Source organism: Tubulanus polymorphus, chromosome 1 (assembly GCF_964204645.1).
Source record: "Tubulanus polymorphus chromosome 1, tnTubPoly1.2, whole genome shotgun sequence".
NCBI lineage: Eukaryota > Metazoa > Nemertea > Palaeonemertea > Tubulaniformes > Tubulanidae > Tubulanus > Tubulanus polymorphus.
In genome coordinates this window covers 6212614-6233463 of record NC_134025.1, presented here as the reverse complement: position 1 = coordinate 6233463, position 20850 = coordinate 6212614, and the positions used below count along the sequence as shown (strand labels likewise).

Sequence of the window (20850 nt, the reverse complement as noted above, 5' to 3'; positions counted from 1 at the left end):
GCTAAATGAAAATTTTTATATTGTGCCGGCCAGTGCTACTGTTGTTCTGTTTCTGATGGTTTCAATGACTGCGAATCATGTATCCATAAAAACAATGGAGTCATCCCCTGATTCATCCCACAATGCTGTGACGTCATTTTTGCTGTAGTAATGCCTGTTCACTTAGTCAGGTGTAGATAATAGATGATTTGAACCCGCTATATACAAATTTAAGAGATTAGACACGTAATTTATTTATCAAGAATCAGAATCAAAATAAACTTAGGTAAATGAAGAAATAACTAGAACAACCTATGCACAAAATCACAAAACCTCTCAACCTAAGCACTTAACACCCCTCTCCTTTTTCAATTAACTTTTCCTTCCTATTACCTGTGTTTTAGTTATTTGTTCACATCTGACAATGGTCTCTAGAGAGACACCAAAACGTTGTGTCTTAATTCTTTTAAATTTGTAGTTTTAATCTTATTTTGATTTTTACTGAAAATTGAAATTAAAGATAAATGATGGGCATTCTGAGATAGATCAAGGGCATGAGATATTTTACACACTCCATGTAATTGCATTAGTTTGTAATTGTTTCTACCTCAGAACCCAGTTTTCTGGGCATGTATGTATAAACTTGTATAATAATGTATTGTAAACGGGCTTATAGTCCCACATGCAATGACACGTTTTCTTTTATCATGGGACTTTATTTTGTATGAACTGCTGTATCGTGTTATTTGAAATAAATATATATTTTCTCTGTTGTTCCGTTTGTGATCACAGACGCCAGCAGTTTCATAGACTCTGCGTCACGTACATGATAAACCTTACGTGGGCGATAAACCTACATCGCATAGGTTCAGTTTCATAAAAATCATTTACTCAAAAACTTATCTTATTGAGTCCTCTATGTTTGTTAAACGGATCCTGTGGATCCGGTTTCACCAATGTAGTTTAAACTTAATCCTAAATCAATCTAGGAGTTTATTGTGAAACTGGACCCTCAGTGTATGCGCATGAAACTGCTGGCTTCTAAACTGTTTGAAACTCCCGCATCATAGACCAAAACCTACCCAGTTCAGGCGCGGTCCAGACTGCGACTACAAATAATTTTGGTTTCTGGTTGGGATACACTTGCCCGGGGCCAAGCACACACATCTGAAATTTCACTTGTCCCTAAAAAGAAGCTTTGAGGTACTCTCCTTTGTTCAAAAGGGCATAGTGAAAAACATATTGTTGCGTCGTCAGTTAGATTGAAAAAGGGCAAATCATGCCCAAAATCATTTCAAAAGGCACAAACGAATGTGATAGAATTGCGTGGGTCTTCGCCTTTTTGAAAATGATGAATCTTAAGATTTTGAGACTATCCAGGACAAATTCAGTTAACTGATTAATTAATGAAATCCATTTAGGATTATTGATCATTTTTGTGGAACTGTGCCCCCTGGTCGGTTTGGCACACAATCCTCTTAAAGTCCGAAAATGTTTCCTTGAGGGTATACATGCAGTTTTATTCAACGTTTCGACTATAAACCAGTCGGTCATCTTCAGGAATACTGACATAAAACAGAAATTGTGAAAAGTATACACGATCCAGAAGAAAGAGACTAATTGAACTAGCTCAAGGAAACATTTTCGGACTTTATTTTTTCGTCGATTGTGGAATTTACGCAATATTTAAAACTGGAACCCGGTAAGCGATCAGGGTTTCATTTATTCTTACCCTGGGCATGGCTCCACAAAAGAAAACGAGCTTTGTCTGTGAGGTTAATATGAGTCTTACCACGGAATGCCAGGGTTTTGATTTACCCCACCGTGCGAGGATGCATCGATTCCAGCCTTCCCTCAACTTCTCACCAGGGGCCCGGTATCGCTCCCATACATTGGTGAAAATGCCCGATTTCAAATTCTTTAACGTCTGAAAATGTTGGCAAATTTTTTCTCAAAAATGTCATCCCCAAAGTAAAAAAGGGCGCGGTAGTCGTCCTCATCACGAAAGTAGAAAAGGGCACATTCTTACAAGACTGGGCAGATAATTTAAAAAGAAGGCTCATTCGTTCGTCAATCAATTCCGAAAAAAATAGGGTACTTATAGTCGTTTTTTAGTCACAGAAAAAGGGCAGATAATTTCAACAGGCACACATTTTCCATGATTTCCTCTTTATTGCCTGGAAATTACATCTCAAGGCCACACCAAAAGAAAACCCTGTTTCTCGGGCCCGACCGACCCGATAGTTCGTCATTTCAAATAATTATTTTCGAAATAAAATAAAATTGCCTGCCGACCCTATTTCAAATTTGTGGATGAAATAACTATTTTCAAAAATATATATATATGTGGCCGACCGACTACAAAGCTCTCCATTCTCGTAAATATTTTTTCTTAATCGTGATGTCGGCACCGAGACGACATGATAAGAATATCTTATTACATCGGATTTAACAATTTTATTGTGGATGTGCTCAGACAACGTTGCTGATCAGATATTGATGGCGACCTTGGATTGTAAAATTCCAGGAATTCCGTATACGATATATTATACGCCTATTAAAACTATATTATTATCTTAATGTATTAATTATTGTAAACCGCCTTGAAACGCAGTGTAAAGCGGTATATAAATAAAATTATTATTATTATATTCAAGATTTTGATGTTTTTCTTTTTATAAGCAGTTTCCAAGTGTGAAATATAATACAAAAACATCAACTTCCCTTTATTCTTGTGGTCGTCTAGCTGCTAATCTTATTTTTAACTGGAAATTTGGTCCCGTAAAAAATTATTTACGGCGACCTACCCACTGTCAGGTGAATACCGGAAATTTTTGCATCGTATTCAGTTAAGACGGAGCTTGACCATTTTACCCGACTTGGTGCTCCGGAATTCGATCGACATGTGCGTATCCGAGGGCTGACAGAGCAAACAGTCGCCTAGAAAAAGACGTCCATGAGACTGTATAAACACTGTACGTTGAAATCAAGAGAAACACTAGAAAATCTTAATCGGTGCACTCAACATTGTAGGGCTGCGCGTCCCGCGAATTCTTATACATGTATCAATCAACCACGTACATCGCAGAGCAACTTTTTTCAATTGATTTAATGACTCAGTTTTTTCCAACCCATAGGAGACCAGGGGGAGGTTGGGTCTACAGAAAGAAATTTGTTGGCGAAGTCGCTTCACCGAACGGGGACTGGGAAATCTTTTTCCATTTTTGAAGATCGGTGCTTTTAGTTTTTTCTGCATTACTGCATTAAAAGACCAATTTTTTCAAAAAATTTGAATTTTGGGAATAGTCCTTAACATTCGACCGAAAGGTTAATTCTATAGAAAACGAAATATGCAGAAATGTAATAAATCGATGATTTCATTTTCCAAAATTGCTACACACTATTGCCGCAATCATCAGTTTTTTTAGGAAAACGCATGCTGCGCTGAAAAATCGGCCGTACGCGGGGCAAATTTCGCCCATTATATGAGGATCAATATTCAAGCATTTCACACTCTTTTACTATCGATTTAACAACCCCTTCTCAATTACCTATAATTTTGTGAACACCTGTTATCTCGCACTTTACTATTATCATCATAAATTCTTAGATTCCTCTTTGGAAAACGTGAAAAAGCATTGATCGCACACTCATGAAAATGCTTCGAAAAGCTTCCATTCAGAAAAGTCGCCAATAGGTATATTTTCATACAAAGGCCAAAATTGGAAATAACGTACCGTACCTTTATTAATATTATTCTGCTATAAGTGCCCGTTCGATTCTATACCCCATCAATCTGCCGTGGATAAGGCATGTAATGTAATCGTAGTGAGAGATAAATCCAAAATCACTGAAACGAGATTTTCATAGGGGAATATTATAGTGACGTTAGTCCACGGTAATTAGGCCTAAAACATATAATTGTTCCGTGCCGGTGTCTAATATTTCGGGTTCGTGCGTTCCATGCACTAAGCTTTGCGCAACTTTTCAAACGGCGTAACAGCTGGTCGTCTTCGAGGATTCCCATTGACTTCCACTTCTTCATGAAAGAGATCTTCAATTCTCCTATCTTCGGAAATGATAACGATGATGCTTGAAAATACGAAACGTGTATATATAAACCCCATGTTAGGATATGTTTTGTATTGTATTGCAGTATAAACGTACGCGTATCAAAATGAATTTCCATCATGGTAAGTCAGTGCGCAAAGATAGAAAGATAGATAGCGACAGGCGACAATTGTTTAAATAAGGAAGTCAGTTTGCAATGACGGTTTGATGATTGATAGTTTGTAATAGTGTGTAATTATTTTTCAGGAATCGTTGTTTTAGTGGCGATAGTGTTCGTATGCAATTTGACGGGTGTCAACTCATTATGTGGTAAGTTCTTGTAAAACTATATTTGAATCATGTCAAGAATTGATAGCGTCATTCCATAGTATTTCATCAATGGATGGCTGGCGAATAACATGATTCATTATTTGAGTATTTTCCACATAAAACGGAAGGACTGTAGAAAAGATTAAAAAAATAGTGAAAATTGTGATAAATTTTATTCAAATGATTGGAGAAATGAAAAAACTAACTTTTTTGCAAATCATAAGATTGAAACTTTTACAAGCTACTAGATTGAAAATCAGGACGGAAATAACAACAAAAAAATCATTGTGATGAAAACAATGATGAATTAAATTCTTTTTTCATTTGATAATTTTTGCAGAATTCTTGGAGGCCGATCCGTACTCCAAGTAATTAAAACGGACTTAAGTTTGAGTAGACATGGATCATGAATATTTTCTAAAACTACAAGCTGGGTCCCCACGACCATGTGAACAAAAAGCTTACATTCTATCTCATTTTCAATACATTGTATTAATCTTTTTACTTCAGCAAAGCGTACGACAAAACCACCCCGTGAGTATTTCCATATTCAATCATATCCTATCATTCCTATACTTTTATATAGATATGTCACTAGTTTGGATACAATTATAATATCTCTTAACTTAACATTCATATTATTGGCGGATCCTCGTTGTTAACCACGTGTTCGCCATAACTTGTTGTAGACCAACTACACGTAGTTCAATTCTTCTCTCTTACAGCGCCTCCTCCTACTACAACTACAATGCCTCCTCCTCCTCCTACTACTACAACTACAATCAAGCCAACAACTACTGCGACGGTTCCACCACCCACAAATCCAGCAAACCCTACGCCGAAGCCTGCAATTCCTCAAATAACTCCAAGTGAGTATGAATTTCTGGTGGGAATTTATCAAAATTTCAACCGTTTAACTTCTCATTATGAATTTTATTCGAAATGTCATCCTTGCTAGAGTTGGAAAATTAAGATGTCTTTCATCGTGCTTTTTGTAGAGTCGAAATGCCAAGGATAGTAAAGACTTGGTAGATTTTGTTCGGGAAACGCATCAAAAGTTGTTTTTGGAAAAACTACTTTTAATTCGATAAATTAGTAATCATAGGTGGATTTCATACAAATTTAAATGATGTAATTCCTTATTGTACAATAAACAAACGATCGTGTATATTAAAATCGTTTTTCCATTCATGGTCTCTGCGCTCGGCAGTCCGGTTAGAAGATCTCAATGAGGTGAGTCGCCAGGGGTTGATTGCCACCCGCCGGAACTCAGCTCGCGAATCGAAAATCCTGTACCCGTGGTTACAACGGTATATTCATAGCTCATTGACACGGGGAGGGGATGGAAGAACCCGCAAAAAGGATGTCCACCAGAGTTCCTCTTGCGTAGGATGGTTGGACCTTTGAAAATAGAATGGAAAATACAAAAAAATAGCTCAGACTGGGGTTAAGTAACCACTGTCTGAACGGTGAGAGATGGTATTAAGCCATCCGATAAAAAGCTAACCAAATAAAAAAACCCACCTAAGATTAGGTTACTTACTAAGACTGGGTAACACTGGAAATAACAGTATCGAGTTAATGAATTAAGCAAAAATAGTCGTTGAGATTTGGCAAGTCATGGAAAATCCTATTCGGGCCAGGCTGCAAGGAGTTAATTTACCGCAATTGCTATTCCGGTTCCACATTAGAGTCCACATCACGCATTATAGCGCTCGCTACCTTGGATATCCCAAAGTTGGGATTGTCTTTGACGTCATCAATCAAGGCGGAGAAACAACATGGAACAAGTAGCCTACAGTTTTACACACGCCATTGCTCGATAGTTACGGATACAAAACAATAATTAGTTTAAAACTTGTGAACGTAATAAATTAATTGAGAAGTTAACGAGGATCTATTCAGGAATACGTAACGATACACCCATTTTCTCTGTCGCTGACTATATGAAGACTAACAAAGGGTCAAAAAGCAATCAAAAAGTCGAAAGTGTCGAAGTTTAGTCGTCGCGGAGACGACGATGATCGACCTCTACATCATCAAAACTATTTAGGCTATTCACAGTTGTGTTGAACTGTTATGTTTACCTTTACATGGAATGTCACTGCAAAGCTTGCTGCAACAAGATGACTTCTCACACATATCATGTTATCCGATATAATCGCCATCATATTGTTTCATGTGTTGTTTTATACATGGTAAGCCCCTAGCTCTGCTCTGCATTCAATCCGACACTTTTGGTTTCTATTGATTAGTTAGTAATTTCTGCATATTTCATTTTCCATGAAATCTTTGAAATTCAAGATATTTCAACCTTAAAATTCTTTCTTCGATCAATTACGTTGATTGAAAAGCTTTTTTCACTTATAACACGGCCACCTTTTTATTGAGTCATTCATTTAAACGTCTTATAATTTCAGATTCTTTTATCAAGTGTATGTGATTGTCTTACAATTGATAGTTCATATCCGAGTGTCAATTCCGTCCAGTTGTCATGGAAACCTGTGAATGCTGCTACCTCTTATTCTGTCTCATGCGCCAATATCTCGGCTCCGTCACCCACCTGCCAAAGCAATAACTGTACGGGAATTGTTTATGGACTCGATTCTGGAGTTACCTATAATTGTACGGTTACATCTGTGGGCGCTGTTGAGTCTGATTCAGTAAAGATTACCACGAGTAAGTATACACATCTAAAGCCTATCAGTTATTTTTACGAGGTAAAACAACAAATTTGGTTTATGTAGCAAAGCCAAACAAATTGAATACCGTAAAACTTGTGTAAATTGGATCACAGTTTAAATCAGAAAATTGATGGCGAAGTGGGCGGAAATAATGAGGTCGGGAATTTTCCCAATAAATTTTTACTTGCCTGAATCGGACAAATATTTAATCTGGAAAATGCTAAAATAGAGGAAATCACATTTTCTAAGTTGAACATTTGTTATTGTTTCATATGGTGCTCTCTCTCTCAAATCAGAAAACAAGACTCAATTTAGTATTGAAAGCATGAAAGCAACTAAATTGTTGCTTTGTAATATTCTATAGATTTTATCTTTTGTTTTTTTTTTAAATCTGAGTTTTCCAACATAACAGCCATAATCTGACTTGTTCATTGTGATATCTTTACTAAATCTAGACATATTTTGCCGGTTGGCCTGAGTTGTACGATATAGACTGACGCCAGTTTTGCTGTACCGCGAATCAGCTATATATCTCAACCATATTATGATATGAATTTATTTCACAGGTTTGTTCACTAGGATACCTTGAATATGATATACAAAATATCTTTGATCCTCGCAAATATCGGTAGAAATCGGTGGTATTTCTTTTTCTATATATTTAATGAATGTTTGGTTATAATGGTAAAGTATGTTTCGTGTACCGGTAGATATATTGAATTTCTATATAGCATCTGGCTACCTGAGCTTACTTCCCAAACACATGCTGCATTCACCTTCATTTCCTGGAACTTAATCTTCTTCCACATGATCAGAGAGCTAGTCGCATGAGAGACTCAATCTCAACATGTTGATCATGTACTTTAGATCTAGACTTGGTAAATTATTTAAGCTGAAAATACCTTCCTGAAACCTACGAGCAATTATCTCCGAGATAATTGCGCGAAGCTTAAGCTAAACTTAGAGCAGGAACTACTGGAGTCGATGTGAAATTCTATTCTTGAATCCAGCAGTGTGGTGGTTAATAAAGAGTTTCTGATAGCTTGTTCTTGGAGGTAATCATGTCCGAATGATTGCTCTCGGGTTGATTTCAGCAGGTGATATTTTCGTTTTGCCAGAGAGGGTTTAAAGACCGGCCCGAGATAGACTGATCCGTAGCATTGGATTGAAAATAAACCCAACCTATTCAAACTCTGATCAGTGTATCTGTACTAGGGCAGATTCACCACAAACTTGCCTTTCCTTCAAGTCAGTGGTTCTGGCTGATTAAATTCATATCATCTAGAATATATAATCAATGACAAGGCATAATCTAAGTAGGTTATCATTATCACTTGTCCACCGTGCTAGTGTGTTTTTATGTCTCAAAGGGTTTTTCCCATTCGATACAACGGATGATTGTGTCACCAATCGGAATGCCTGTATAGGCCAAGTTGATTTTTGAGGAGGCAAGCGAAATTTCAGATATGCTTGCCCCTCGGGCAAGTGGCTTATGCCTTACATCAAACCCTGAATGAATGCTCAGTTCATTATGCATGTGTTCTAGGTATCATGGTATGTTTTGTTACAGGACCTTTACCGCCTGCCGTTAGAATTCAAAGTCGTAGCGTAGTATCCCTGGATATTGCTTGGACTGTGGATTCAAACAGCGTCCAAGATTCAGTTCAAATATCGGTCGCCGACAAAAACTCAGCTTTTCGAAGGTTATTGAACAAAAGCCTCGATAAAAATCAGGATACGGCTTATGTCGGTAATTTAGAATCTGGTGATTGTTACGTGGTTCAAGTCTACAGCATTTCCAGGGGACAATTCAGCGAACCATCGTTATCTTTGGAAGCATATACCGGTATGAGAAAAGCCACAATTCAGGTAGACTCCACCTGATTTGATTAAGTTGGGACTGATTAAAATTTCTAGTTATATAACTGAGAAAAAGCAGTTTTTGATGGCTTAATTCAAATAAGGAGGAGTGTACTGTTGCACTAGATTTAATCATAGAACTCATATCTATGATATTACGTAGACTTTTAGCTAACTGAAATGTAATCAATGATTTCATCAAAGCTTTTTAAGAGCACTATTTTAAACATTTTTATGAAGTCTAATCTTAACTGAATATGTTACCTTGATCAAAAAACTACAATAACAATACAACAAGTTAACATGATTTTTGCACACTTATTCATAGATGATAACTTATATATCTTGGTACGATTTTTAAGTAGCTTTAGAGAGTGGTAGCAGACTAAATATTTATCGGCATTAATTCCTTGTCAAAACGATGAACTTTAAAAAGCACTTGATTATTCGAAAAATAGGTTGTTAGTAAGTTATTTAAGATAAATGTTTACATTTGTTTGGCCTTAATAGACATATCCATATGAATAGATGATAAAGATCATAGATGTAAATTGATTTTCCAAGCTGACTAGTATATACTCGATCTGGTAGTCAGTTGGCCTATACTGAATCTTTGTCAAACTGTTTTAATTCACTGTGAATCATATATATGTGTATGTATTATGTCTTATGTTTTCAATGATTCATCGCGCCTGCATGTCGTAGCCCTTCCTATATTTAGAGAATCATTATCTATTCAGTTTTAATCTATTCAATTGATTTTATTTTGATTCGATAGTATTTAAGAAACTAACATTCTTATTTTTCCGTGTTAATGTGTTCTAAAGTGTTTGATGAATTTTATTTCCAGTGCCCCATCCACCATTGGAGGCTACGATCAAAGTCGAATCTATCACCACCCAGTCGGCTGTCGTGTCCTGGTTGAAACCACCCAACACGACATTCGAAAAATATGTTGTAACTGTTGAGCGCAGTACTGGTACGAAACCGGTCAGCACTGTAGATGTATTACCAAATAAAACATCGGCTGATTTGACCGGTCTGGTTGCTGGTTATAATTATGTCGTTAAGATTATAACCGTAATCGCTAATATTACAAGTACAACAGTTTCAAAACAGTTTGTAACCGGTAAGCAACTTTCAAGTGTTTCTTGATCTTTTGCATCGTTTTTTATGTTGCCGATATTGAAGAACGTTTTCAGAAATCAATAAAGCTTTTTTCAATTAATGTTATCGGTGTTTTGTGCAATGCGTTTTTATGTGGGTCGATCAGTTCAATTGACAATCCACATCTGGCTTAGTTCTATAACTTAGAGCAATTTAATCTTTGTAATAGTCCTACCCTACTGAAAAACCAGTTTTGATACGTATATCTTCCTGGATATATTTCTCAATAAGCTTTAGAAAACGATATTTCAATAGCATTAGTCATTTGGCATAAAATCTATTATAATCCAAAAACGACCGATAAGGGGACTTCCCACTATCTTTTATTGATTTCAACAGATAATGATGAGATAAATCCAAAATAAACAGTGATTTTTTCATCTTTATAATGATTTTATTTTTTAGTCCCGAGTATGCCTGGAATGTTTTCAAAGAGTACCCCGCATCTCGATAATATAACTGTAGAGTGGGTAAAAACTCCCAACGAAATATTTACAAACTTTATTCTGACTATCAATGCCTCAATACCGAACAATACCAGGTATGTGTAGTTTGTTGCCCATTAGAGAACCATTACATTAATCGTTTATGAAATGAAAATAGGTTACCAGTATTCGTGTGATTACTTTTTTTTCAATATTATAGAGTGTTACCTAGAGAAACATTTAAAGCTACATTCACTGGGCTGTCACCTGGAATCTGTTATACATTTACTTTGAAAGCAGAGACGTCTGGAGTGGAGAGTGCACCACGAGAACACAGATACTGTACCAGTACGATTAGCTTGTTAAGATACACATTCTTATTTCGATATTATTGCCTGTTCAGTTAATCAGAAAAAAATTATGTATTGTTTCATTCTCAGAGCCAAATGCGCCGCCCGAGTTGATATCATCTACAATTACATCCAACTCGGTCATTCTGTCTTGGAAAACCCCTGCTGGTGACTACTCTGGATACCGTCTTACAGTTTCACCTAGTATCAGTCAAGGAACGTGGCCATTATTGATTCCAAAACCTACAACGTCGACTGCAGTTAATGGAATGATACCTGGAATGGTTTATCTATTCAAGTTACAATGTGTCGCCGGGGAATTCACTTTCAGTGATCCAACTGAGGTTGGAGTCACAACAGGTAAAAATTATGTGATGCTTGAAAAGGTCATAACCAGAGGGCAGTTTCTGTGCTATTTGTATTGTGGAAATACCTATCAATATGCATTTCAGGGCATGATATGATTCACTATACTTAATACTACAATAATTTTTAAATACTTTTATTACAATTCTCAGTGCCACTTCCTCCGACTGGTTTCTCAGCTACCTTCACTGAAAGTACAGCCGATATAAGTTGGAACGGTCCAATAGAAGGAAAAGTTGAAAGCTATGATATAAAATGGGTTAACGAAGCTATTGCAACAGATATTGGCCAAGGGAGTTCAAACATTACGAGTTACAAGATAACTGGTTTAAAATCAGGATATAAATACAAGATTTTTGTATCATCGAAATCGAATGGAGTTATAAGTGAACCAATGAGCAACTTTTTATTCACCAGTAAGTTAAAATTTACTAGTTATAATTAGCTACATTAGGTACAATTAGCTACGACTGCAGCATCTAGTATACCTCATTACTACTTCATGGTTATAAATGCCTTTTATGAAATGTATCTTCAAGGATATGCCATTCTTAGTATATGTACTTGATTGTTTTACAGAGCCTAAACCACCGAGTAGAGTGTTTACCAGTAGCAAAGATAATGACACTATTATCGTGGAGTGGGTGGCTCCAGTTGATGGTAGTTTCTCTCAGTATAGAATTAACATCTCGCCACTACCTAGCAGGGGAACTTACCCGCAGATTGTTGCTTCAACTCAAACAAATATGATGATAACATCATTGTCACCAGCTACTGAGTACACATTCTCTGTATCAACTATCTCCAATGATATTGAAAGTTCAGCTACGGAGTTGAAGGAAACAACAAGTGAGTTTTTCTTGTTTACAGTAATTTAGTTTGAATGGACATAAAGGATTGCTTTCAATCTTATGACCACTAGAGGTCTGTGCAGTGATGTATGATGATATGATTTATGGAAGCAGGTATTCTACTTTGTTATGAAATATTTGTATTTCAGACCCTAACCCGGTTAGTGAAATAAATATCAATGATGTTGGAACAACATTTGTGGTAATAAGCTGGTCAAAACCAGCTGGAAATATTGGGGCTTATTCGTACAAAATATCGTGGGATTCGAAATCAGATTCAGTCACAACGGAATCGTACAACATCACTGGACTTATACCTGGTCAACAATACTTAGTACAAGTGCAGGTGATCTCTGGAAATGTTTTCAGTTCCTCAGTATCTGATATAGTTGTTACTAGTAAGTGTAGTTCTCTCAAATATTCAAATTACAGTAAAGTCTATCTGCGTATTGAAAATCTGAATTTTCTTAATTTGGAACGGCTTGTTTTGTAATAAACCTGCTTATCTCATATTTGATTTTGTCCATTTCAAGAACCAATGATCGTTGAAAATGTCGCTGTGAAGCTACTTGCTACTAACGTTCTTGAACTGAAATGGGAAACGAACAAAGACAGCCTTCAGCAAACCTATGAGATTAGATACCGTGCTGTTCTTGAGAATTCTGCCAGCCAATACAACTTAAAGAAGACATCAGATAAATTTGTCAGTTTTCAAACTGTTACAGGAGAAAAGTATGAAATTGAAATATATGCTATAAGTCGGTTTCAAGAGATAAAAAGTGACGCGTACAAAGTGTCATCTGATGTTATACGTAAGATTCACTAATTCCTTAATTGTCAGTAGAATTTTGTTAACTCGTCTTCGGACTTCTTTCTCATATAAGATAATAATTGATATTCCAGCACCTGAGATGCCTCAGACCTTGAATGTTAAGGAGAAAACTGAAACAAGTATAAAGATATCATGGACTCAACCTAGTGGATATTTGACCGGCTATAATTTAGAGATTAAAGAGAATGGGAAACCAATAAGACCTCCTTCTCCAGTTGATAAATCTCTTACCTTGTATGATATCCAAGTGCTGTCCGGGCATACGTATTTTATTGCATTGACTTCATTAACGACTGGTGCATCAAGTAAACCAGCAACTCTATCTGTTACATCGAGTAAGTACGAATTATATTGTTGCGAAACAACATTATCTAATTCTTATTTCATCAACTATTTATTGAATTTTCGTTCGTTTTAGTTCCAACTTGCACTGTTGAATTATCGGAGAAAACCACGAATGAAACTATCGAGATAACATACTCAGATCAACCACCTTCAACGAATCTCTTTGATAGTTATAAGTTCGAATTGAAATTAGGAAAATCACCAGTCAATTTGATAGATAATGTGATTCAACCAAAAACTCCCCCGAATGGAACAATATCATTCAATAAAGACATAGTGTCTGGTCAAAAATACCAAGTGTCCGTAGTAACCATCAGTAAAACGGAAATAAGTTCACCAAAAACACTTCCTGTGGTTGCCAGTAAGTCATTTATTAGAAATACTGCGGCTGGTTTTACAGACTGGTATTAACCTTAACCTGGTTGTTAAGTCGATGGAATTCTATTGAATTGAATTAGCTGAAGTTAATACCAGTCTATAAAACTGAGGCCTGGTGTTTGATTAGGCTATCTTATATTATGATGTGAACCATGATTTCAATTGTTCATAACTTTCAGAACCGAATGTTGTCAAACCTGAATCCGTAGCCCAAACAAACAGGATTAATTTCACATGGGCTCGGCCTACTGGAGTGGTAGAAGCATATCGACTGTATTGTGTGAACCAAGCCGATTGTGGGAATAAAGCATTTATTGAAACAACTCGGACGTCTCTATCATTAACTTCACTACAGCCTCATAAGATATACAACTTCTTCTTTGTGTCTGTTAGCCACGCCACTGAAAGTCGTAGTATACCAATTATTGTAGAAACTGGTCAAAGCGGTAAGTACTGGTACCTTATTTAAGACTTGAATGGATGATAAACAAAAGCTAGTGATAGAAATGAATGTGCAATGAATTATAGCTATGAATTGACAGCACATGATCTCATTCTTTTTGCTGAGCGTCATTTCTTTACTGTTATAGCTCCCGGACCAGTAAGAGACATTCAGATATCTGATCTTAAACCATATGAACTGAAGTTGATCTGGACCCCTCCGCATCGGAACAACATCAATGGCGTGTTAAAGAAATATATCATAGAATATATTACCAGTTATCAATCTAAGGTATGAGGATTTACGAGTTAGTCATCACAACACAAAAATATGCTTTTTTTGCTAATGTTAGAAAAGTCTAGAGTACTTGTGGCGTTTGTGTTTAAAATAGAAATTCGGTTTATTTTTAGAACGTGAGTTATGTAAATCGTACTGAAGTTGCCCATTTTGGAAATTCTGAACATAAACAGATGGCAGTAATCAATGAGTTGCGAGGTGGATACACTTATTATTTCACTGTAAGCACAATTTATTGAAGTGAAGGTACTTTTTTGTGAGTACAAAATAATATCCAAGATAGGGATAGGGTTGAAAATCCAATGAATCTTTCACTTACTGTAATGGATGATTCTGAATTAATTTTTAATGCATAGATTAATAATATACTTGAACATTACCAAGATAAATTAAGAAATAGAATAGAAAGAATCGTCTTGGATCTATCAATTTTGCCTATGTCCAATTCTACTGGTTGTTATCTAGTAGATATCCGAGGAAGGTTTCAATTGATTCTACAGGATTAGTATTAATTTGTAGATAAAAGCTGAAACAGGAGGTGGTATTGGTCCGGGTAACTCGATATCACAGCTGACACCTGTTGAACGTAAGTACATGTATAATTTCTATTCATATAATTATAACATCTGGGCTGTCTCGTTGATTCAACTACAGTTAGAGTACTCTTTGGAAGATATTTTTCTGCGAAAGAGCCTAGCCTCTGCGAGATTTTGCATCAACGTGTCTGTTCCGGGTACAGCTGCTTATCAGAACAATGAAACCATGCTCGTTTAATCATATAAATAATTTTCCTGGTTTACATATTTTCAGCACCTGCTTTCAAAGTACCGATAAACTCTTCACAGCCGAAAGCTTCACAGAAAATTTTGAATAACTCAACCATGATTTCTGCAAGTTTTATTAATCCATTCTCAGAAAAAAATGGCGCCATATTGTATTATAGTGTTATTGTGGCAGAGAAATCATCAGACCTCACTGGAAAAGTAAAATTCTATGACGAAATAAAAGACTTGGCAGTGTGGACGCCCTATGCGAGCATATATCAATGTGATATTTTCATGTATCCGAAAGAATGTCAAAATAATGGTGTACAGCGATCAAAACGACATGTCATACAGAAAAGAAGCGCAAATGCTGTGGATATTCTGTTAGGTGTTCAGCAGTGTCAGAATCCTGGACAACCTTGTAACGGTCCATTGAAACCCAACACAGATTTCAGAGTTAAACTCAGAGCTTATACTATTGATGGTCAATTTACAGATACACCATATTCTCAGCCTATTAAAACTGCAGGTACATACGTTATGATAACGATATCGTTAAGATATAGCTGCTAGATGAAACAATTAACAGCAGACGTGACTACGACTACGATTTGAGAGTAGTGTCTAATCTTTTCAAGAGCTCTACTGCAAAAAAATGTCAATAATCTTTTTCGGTCAAAACTACTGCCATAAAATATATCAGGTAATAAGGTGTTTAATTGTGATGCATTGATAAGAAAAAAGATTATGGAGTATTGAAAACACGACGATTTGACTGTATAAAAGCTGTTACCTAGTTTATGGATTGAATTCGAGAATTCTTTGGTTTATCGTATGAAAATGTATTTTACAAGATTTCCTTTGGTTGTTTTGCAGTGGAACCCTTTGATACAAAGGGTATTATTATTGGAGTGGTAATAGCTGTTGTTGTGTTGGTGATTGTTGTAATAGTTATTGGAGTAATCATTTACCGTCGGTATATCAACGGGCCGAAACCTCATCCACCTGACCTGCCTCCTAGGCCTGATGAGGAAATTCCTATCATAGTTAACAGGTAAACAAATCATAATTGAGTAAATCTAAATGATGAAAATTCAGACATTTAGATTTTAGGAATGGATAAATATTTCTTCATTTTCAAGACCGCTCAAGAGTAAATAATTCAACTATTGAGGCATCCAGATTCCTTTTTTGGATGATCGGGGTTAGGTTATTGATAATGACATGGAACTCTTGTGTTTTTTCAGTCGTCCCGTTAAACTGACTGAATTTGAAGAACATTTCAAATACATGAGTGCTGACACTGACTTCAGATTTGCTGAAGAATACGAGGTATTTTTTGACGTAACATAAGATCTTGTACGCATGAAAAAATAGAATATAATTTTTTCAAGTACATGTAGCTTGTGAGAACTTCGAACCGCAATTGATAGATACTAGGTGAACTTAAACTGGGTCCTGTATCTGATATACTAGTACACTGTACGTTTGCGTATTCTGTTGTGTTATAGGAATTATCTCTGATCGGTAGAGAATTAACTACTGAAAACTCTCAGCATCAATGCAACCGGATGAAAAATCGCTTTACTAATATTCTACCGTATGATTGGTCGAGAGTGAAATTATGTCCAATGGAGGATGAAGATGGTCAGATATCAGATTATATCAATGCTAATTATATGCCTGTAAGTATCTTAGCAATTTGGTTTGTTTATCATAAACCGTTGTTTGTGTGTTTGGCTTGAGATGTATGTTATATTGTGTTTCAGGGCTACACATCGAAACGGGAATTCATAGTATCACAAGGTCCGCTACCTTCAACTATTGACGATTTCTGGAGGATGATTTGGGAACAAAATTCTCGAGCTATCGTGATGGTAACCCAACTTATAGAAAATGGACGGGTATGTACAAATCATCATCTTGCAAAGTGCATATTTTCACTAAGTAGATATCATTCCTGTTCATTGAAGTAAATTTCCTGTAAAACCTGGATTTATATCTATTGCTTTCGAATCCTCTAGGTCCGTTGTGAACAATACTGGCCGCGACACTCTGATCCTGTGTACTACGGTGACGTTGAAGTGACCATCTTGACGGAGACACGTTATAAGGATTTCAGTGTGATGGAACTAATGCTAAAAAAGGTTGAAAGATTTTACTATACCAAAGATTTAAGATATATGTGAACTAATTATGGGATATATTTGAATATGAATGCTCAATGATTGTTTGATTGTAGTATTGTAGTTTAGTAGCTTTGTATCTTGCATTGTAGGATGGTTACAAACGATATTTGACACACTTTTATTACCGTGTCTGGCCTGATCACGGCGTCCCGCTGGAAACGTCCTCATTGTTGGCATTTATTCGGTATATACGTGCAAAACTGCAGCCGGGAGGACCAATTACAGTACATTGTAGGTAAGTCTGTAGAGAGCTGCAGAGACTTTGGTAGTTACATCATATTCGTAGAACAAATAGGAATCATAAATAAGGTTTTACATGTATTTTCGCAAGATGTATTCGTAATTCGTGATTTTTTTATTCAGCGCGGGAGTCGGCCGTTCAGGGACATATATTGCCCTTGACCGTGCAATACAACATATCGAGCACCATGATTCGATTGATGTGTATGGCATTGTCTATGAGATGAGAAAAAGTCGTAAATACATGGTGCAAACCGAGGTAACTTGATAATGATCTTCTGAAAAAATGATGACATTTCGCGAAATATTGCCGAAGCTATGTATATCGGTTTTGTAAATTCATATTCGGTCTTCAATTTATAGCAACAGTATGTGTTCATTCACCTATGTATACTAGATGTTCTGAAAGGTAAAGAGAATCAAGGTTCACCAGAATTGGCCGGCCAAGAAAATGGCGGATATGAAGGTAAATAAAAAGTGTTACGGTTATGTACAATCCAGTCAGTCACCATCAAACAGTATCAATGACACGCTTTTTGTGCTTGTAATGCAACCTTAGTAAAATATATGCCGAAATAACCCACAACAAAATCTTGCGCGTGAATATTTTATAAATGAAAAAAATTCAAATTTTATTCGATATATATTGCGATATATATAGTGGATCTCCAGCCCCTTAGGCTCAACCTTGACCTCCCATTTTCACTGAGTTTTGTGCTGTTGCATGTTCAATAGGCCAAAAAGTTGTTCCAGACATCCTTATTGAGAGGTAAACCTCAACGTTTTATCAAGCATGAAGTTAAGGCGAATGGCACTGAATTGCGTTAGTTTGTCGTTATTGACTGGCAAATAACTGACAAAACAAGAATATTTCTTTCAGTACAGCATTACGATAGTGTTAACAATTACATTATGCTATGCATGTATCATAGTATAACATAATAAATTCTAACAAATCTAACAGTATAGTTTTACAGATTATGAATCTTATTCTTGCATTCAGTGCATTGTATTTTATTGTATTTAGTTGCATACTAAACTGACCATTGCTTTTCAGTTAGATATTGTGCATATATAGTTGACAGTAATCTGTTGCGCACAGGTCTCCTAGGTCGCACCTCAGTATGATAATCACTTCTAACGATTGGCTTGAATTATTTATGTTTGTAGATGATTATGCAATTGAATATTATAACGGTCGGCCATATTTGAAATTACATTCTCGTAAGTCTAAAACATGTGGTATACATGTGCGGCCCCTTTCCCATCTGTATGTAACATATCATAACTTTGCTTTGTCAATCCTTGTCCTGCTGCAAATACAGAGCTTTGTTGTGAAATATCTGTTTCAATTTCCTGGCAGGCAAAGATTCATTTCTGTTTCGTCAAACTGCTTTCAGTTCATCCATGCATATTGCACTAGTATGAACTCATTAGAAATCGGTGGAAGAAATGCTTGGAGTTGATGGTTAAACATGAACAATTATTTGGTTGTAAAGACTTCTTAGTTTAAAGCTGAACACTTCTCTGCCTCCCAACTGTCATACTATCATTATCACTAATCATTGATTAAGCATGGAATGCTGCTATGTGCATGTTTTAAGGTGCAGGAGAGTGGAATTTGAAATCAGTTTCGATTGTTAAATACCATTTGTTATAAAACAGTACTTAAAAAATTTGCAGTTGATTTTAGTAACATTTGGGTAATGTATATGAAATATGCATTTTGTGATATATTTAACTGAAAATATTTTTGAATAAACATTTTTCAGATGACGAAGGAATCACTTTAGAAATCATGTCATGATGATGTTGTTACGATCTATACTGTGATAAAAAAGAAAACTCTCAAAGGTTGTGCTATTTGAACCCAGTGATGGAAGAACTTAAAGCTACCATATAAAATCGCTAAGCTAGAATTGAGCTGGCATGCAATATTTTTCTGACCTCTTTACCCAGTGATTTCTGTACTTGCCAGGGTTTAATTTTGTCCATAATGACAGGCTTGTGAGTCTTGTTTGCTTATCAAATGACTGCTGTTGCCACGTGTTATTATTATCCACCGGTATACCGTTATTCGACAGAAGTCCTGTTTTTTTTTCTATGCTGGATATGAATAACTATATTATTATATTTTTATGTAGTTGTATATATTTTGCTCTTGTTCTTAAATATACGTATAAGTTTATTTTACTATACATTGAAATGAAACTAAGAATTTTTGAGATTTTACTATCCTCAAAAATGATGATAACGATTTCAGAAATATGCAATATACACCAAAGGCCTTAAATCAAATTGGTGAACCTCATGTATATGAGTATTGATACCGTCCTGACATAAATAAGAAGTCGAAATTCATGCCTTAGATGTAATTCAATTCAGAGTACTCACACTATTCTAAAGTTAAGGTGCCAATGGATATTGTTTAACTGAGGAGTAGGAGTAGAAGTAATGTATATATTTTATTCATGTTGTAATAATTAAAAGTATTCTAATTATATATATTTATCTGTATATTAGAACTAGACAAATAGTATTTATTTATACGGCGGCTTAGTGGCCGTGTGGTCCTACCATGTGCCTGTACACGAGGACTTAGTGAGACGCTGTTATTAACTCTCCTTTTAGTCTTTTCTTTCTGGTATGATTAGCTTCATTTCTCATCTGGTAAGAATCAGTCAACACGTCCAAAATATGTAAAACATTAACAGAAACTGTTTGAAAATACACATGATCTATCTAAAAAAAATTCACTGATTTTTTTACAAAATTCCCAGACTTTTGTTGATAGAATAGAAAAATACAATTCTTGTCAAGATTAGTTTTCTCCAGATATTGGTTCATTTATCTCAAGCGACTGATAACTGCCGTTTGAATGCTCTCCTATAAGATTCATCTTGCTCAACATGATCTTCATATTTTGAAAATCAACATGAATTTATACACGCTCAATTCATTATACATGCTAATCATTTCAACCGAAGGTCTACGACTATGCAAAGAAGTACTTGTAATGTATATGTATATTTTAAACAAGTTAAGAATGCATGTAAATCAAATTACGCTCAAATTCAACTTCATGATTGTTCAATACACCCAAGATCAAATTGATGTTTAATGATGTTTTTCTACAGCAATTATTGTAATCATGATTTGTGAAAATTCATACGTTAATAGATATACACATTGATTTATAAAGAATTTTATAGTCGGATCTTTATTTTTTTGTCGCTGTGAATCATGCTGAAAGACTTCTAAGAATGTTGTGGAACTTAGTTGGAATCTTGGCCAACTACCG

At 35.7% G+C, this 20850-nt stretch overlaps 1 protein-coding gene across 5 annotated transcripts; it reads left to right on the top strand.

Moving 5' to 3' along the window:
* The first annotated feature begins 6129 nt into the window (after window positions 1-6129).
* LOC141901503 (tyrosine-protein phosphatase 10D-like) lies at window positions 6130-20846 on the top strand. Of its 5 annotated transcripts, none has more exons than XM_074788790.1 (28): window positions 6130-6557; window positions 6780-7038; window positions 8614-8889; window positions 9754-10032; window positions 10476-10611; window positions 10716-10843; window positions 10936-11205; window positions 11364-11627; window positions 11791-12060; window positions 12212-12460; window positions 12596-12874; window positions 12966-13229; window positions 13313-13600; window positions 13797-14063; window positions 14208-14350; window positions 14470-14577; window positions 14876-14942; window positions 15167-15649; window positions 15997-16174; window positions 16368-16452; window positions 16632-16805; window positions 16890-17024; window positions 17145-17267; window positions 17399-17544; window positions 17673-17808; window positions 17913-18015; window positions 18285-18318; window positions 19322-20846. In XM_074788790.1, exons 1-28 carry the CDS (start codon window positions 6453-6455, stop codon window positions 19323-19325), a joined length of 5253 nt encoding a protein of 1750 aa, XP_074644891.1. In that variant the 5' UTR covers window positions 6130-6452; the 3' UTR covers window positions 19326-20846. The 5 variants fall into 5 exon arrangements, with proteins under 5 accessions (XP_074644891.1, XP_074644881.1, XP_074644899.1 ...); XM_074788780.1 differs by lacking the exon at window positions 18285-18318 and adding an exon at window positions 18720-18773 and having other exon boundaries at window positions 19322-20842; XM_074788798.1 differs by lacking the exon at window positions 18285-18318 and having other exon boundaries at window positions 19322-20842.
* Window positions 20847-20850: the final 4 nt, after the last annotated feature.

Bases quoted from the DNA above. Each gene is read 5' to 3' on its own strand.
- LOC141901503 (XM_074788780.1), top strand. From the start codon at position 6,453: ATGGAATGTCACTGCAAAGCTTGCTGCAACAAGATGACTTCTCACACA. The intron at 14,064-14,207 runs GTAAGTACTGGT...TTACTGTTATAG, and splicing joins TGTAGAAACTGGTCAAAGCG to CTCCCGGACCAGTAAGAGAC. The intron at 18,016-18,719 runs GTAAATAAAAAG...TTATGTTTGTAG, and splicing joins AGAAAATGGCGGATATGAAG to ATGATTATGCAATTGAATAT.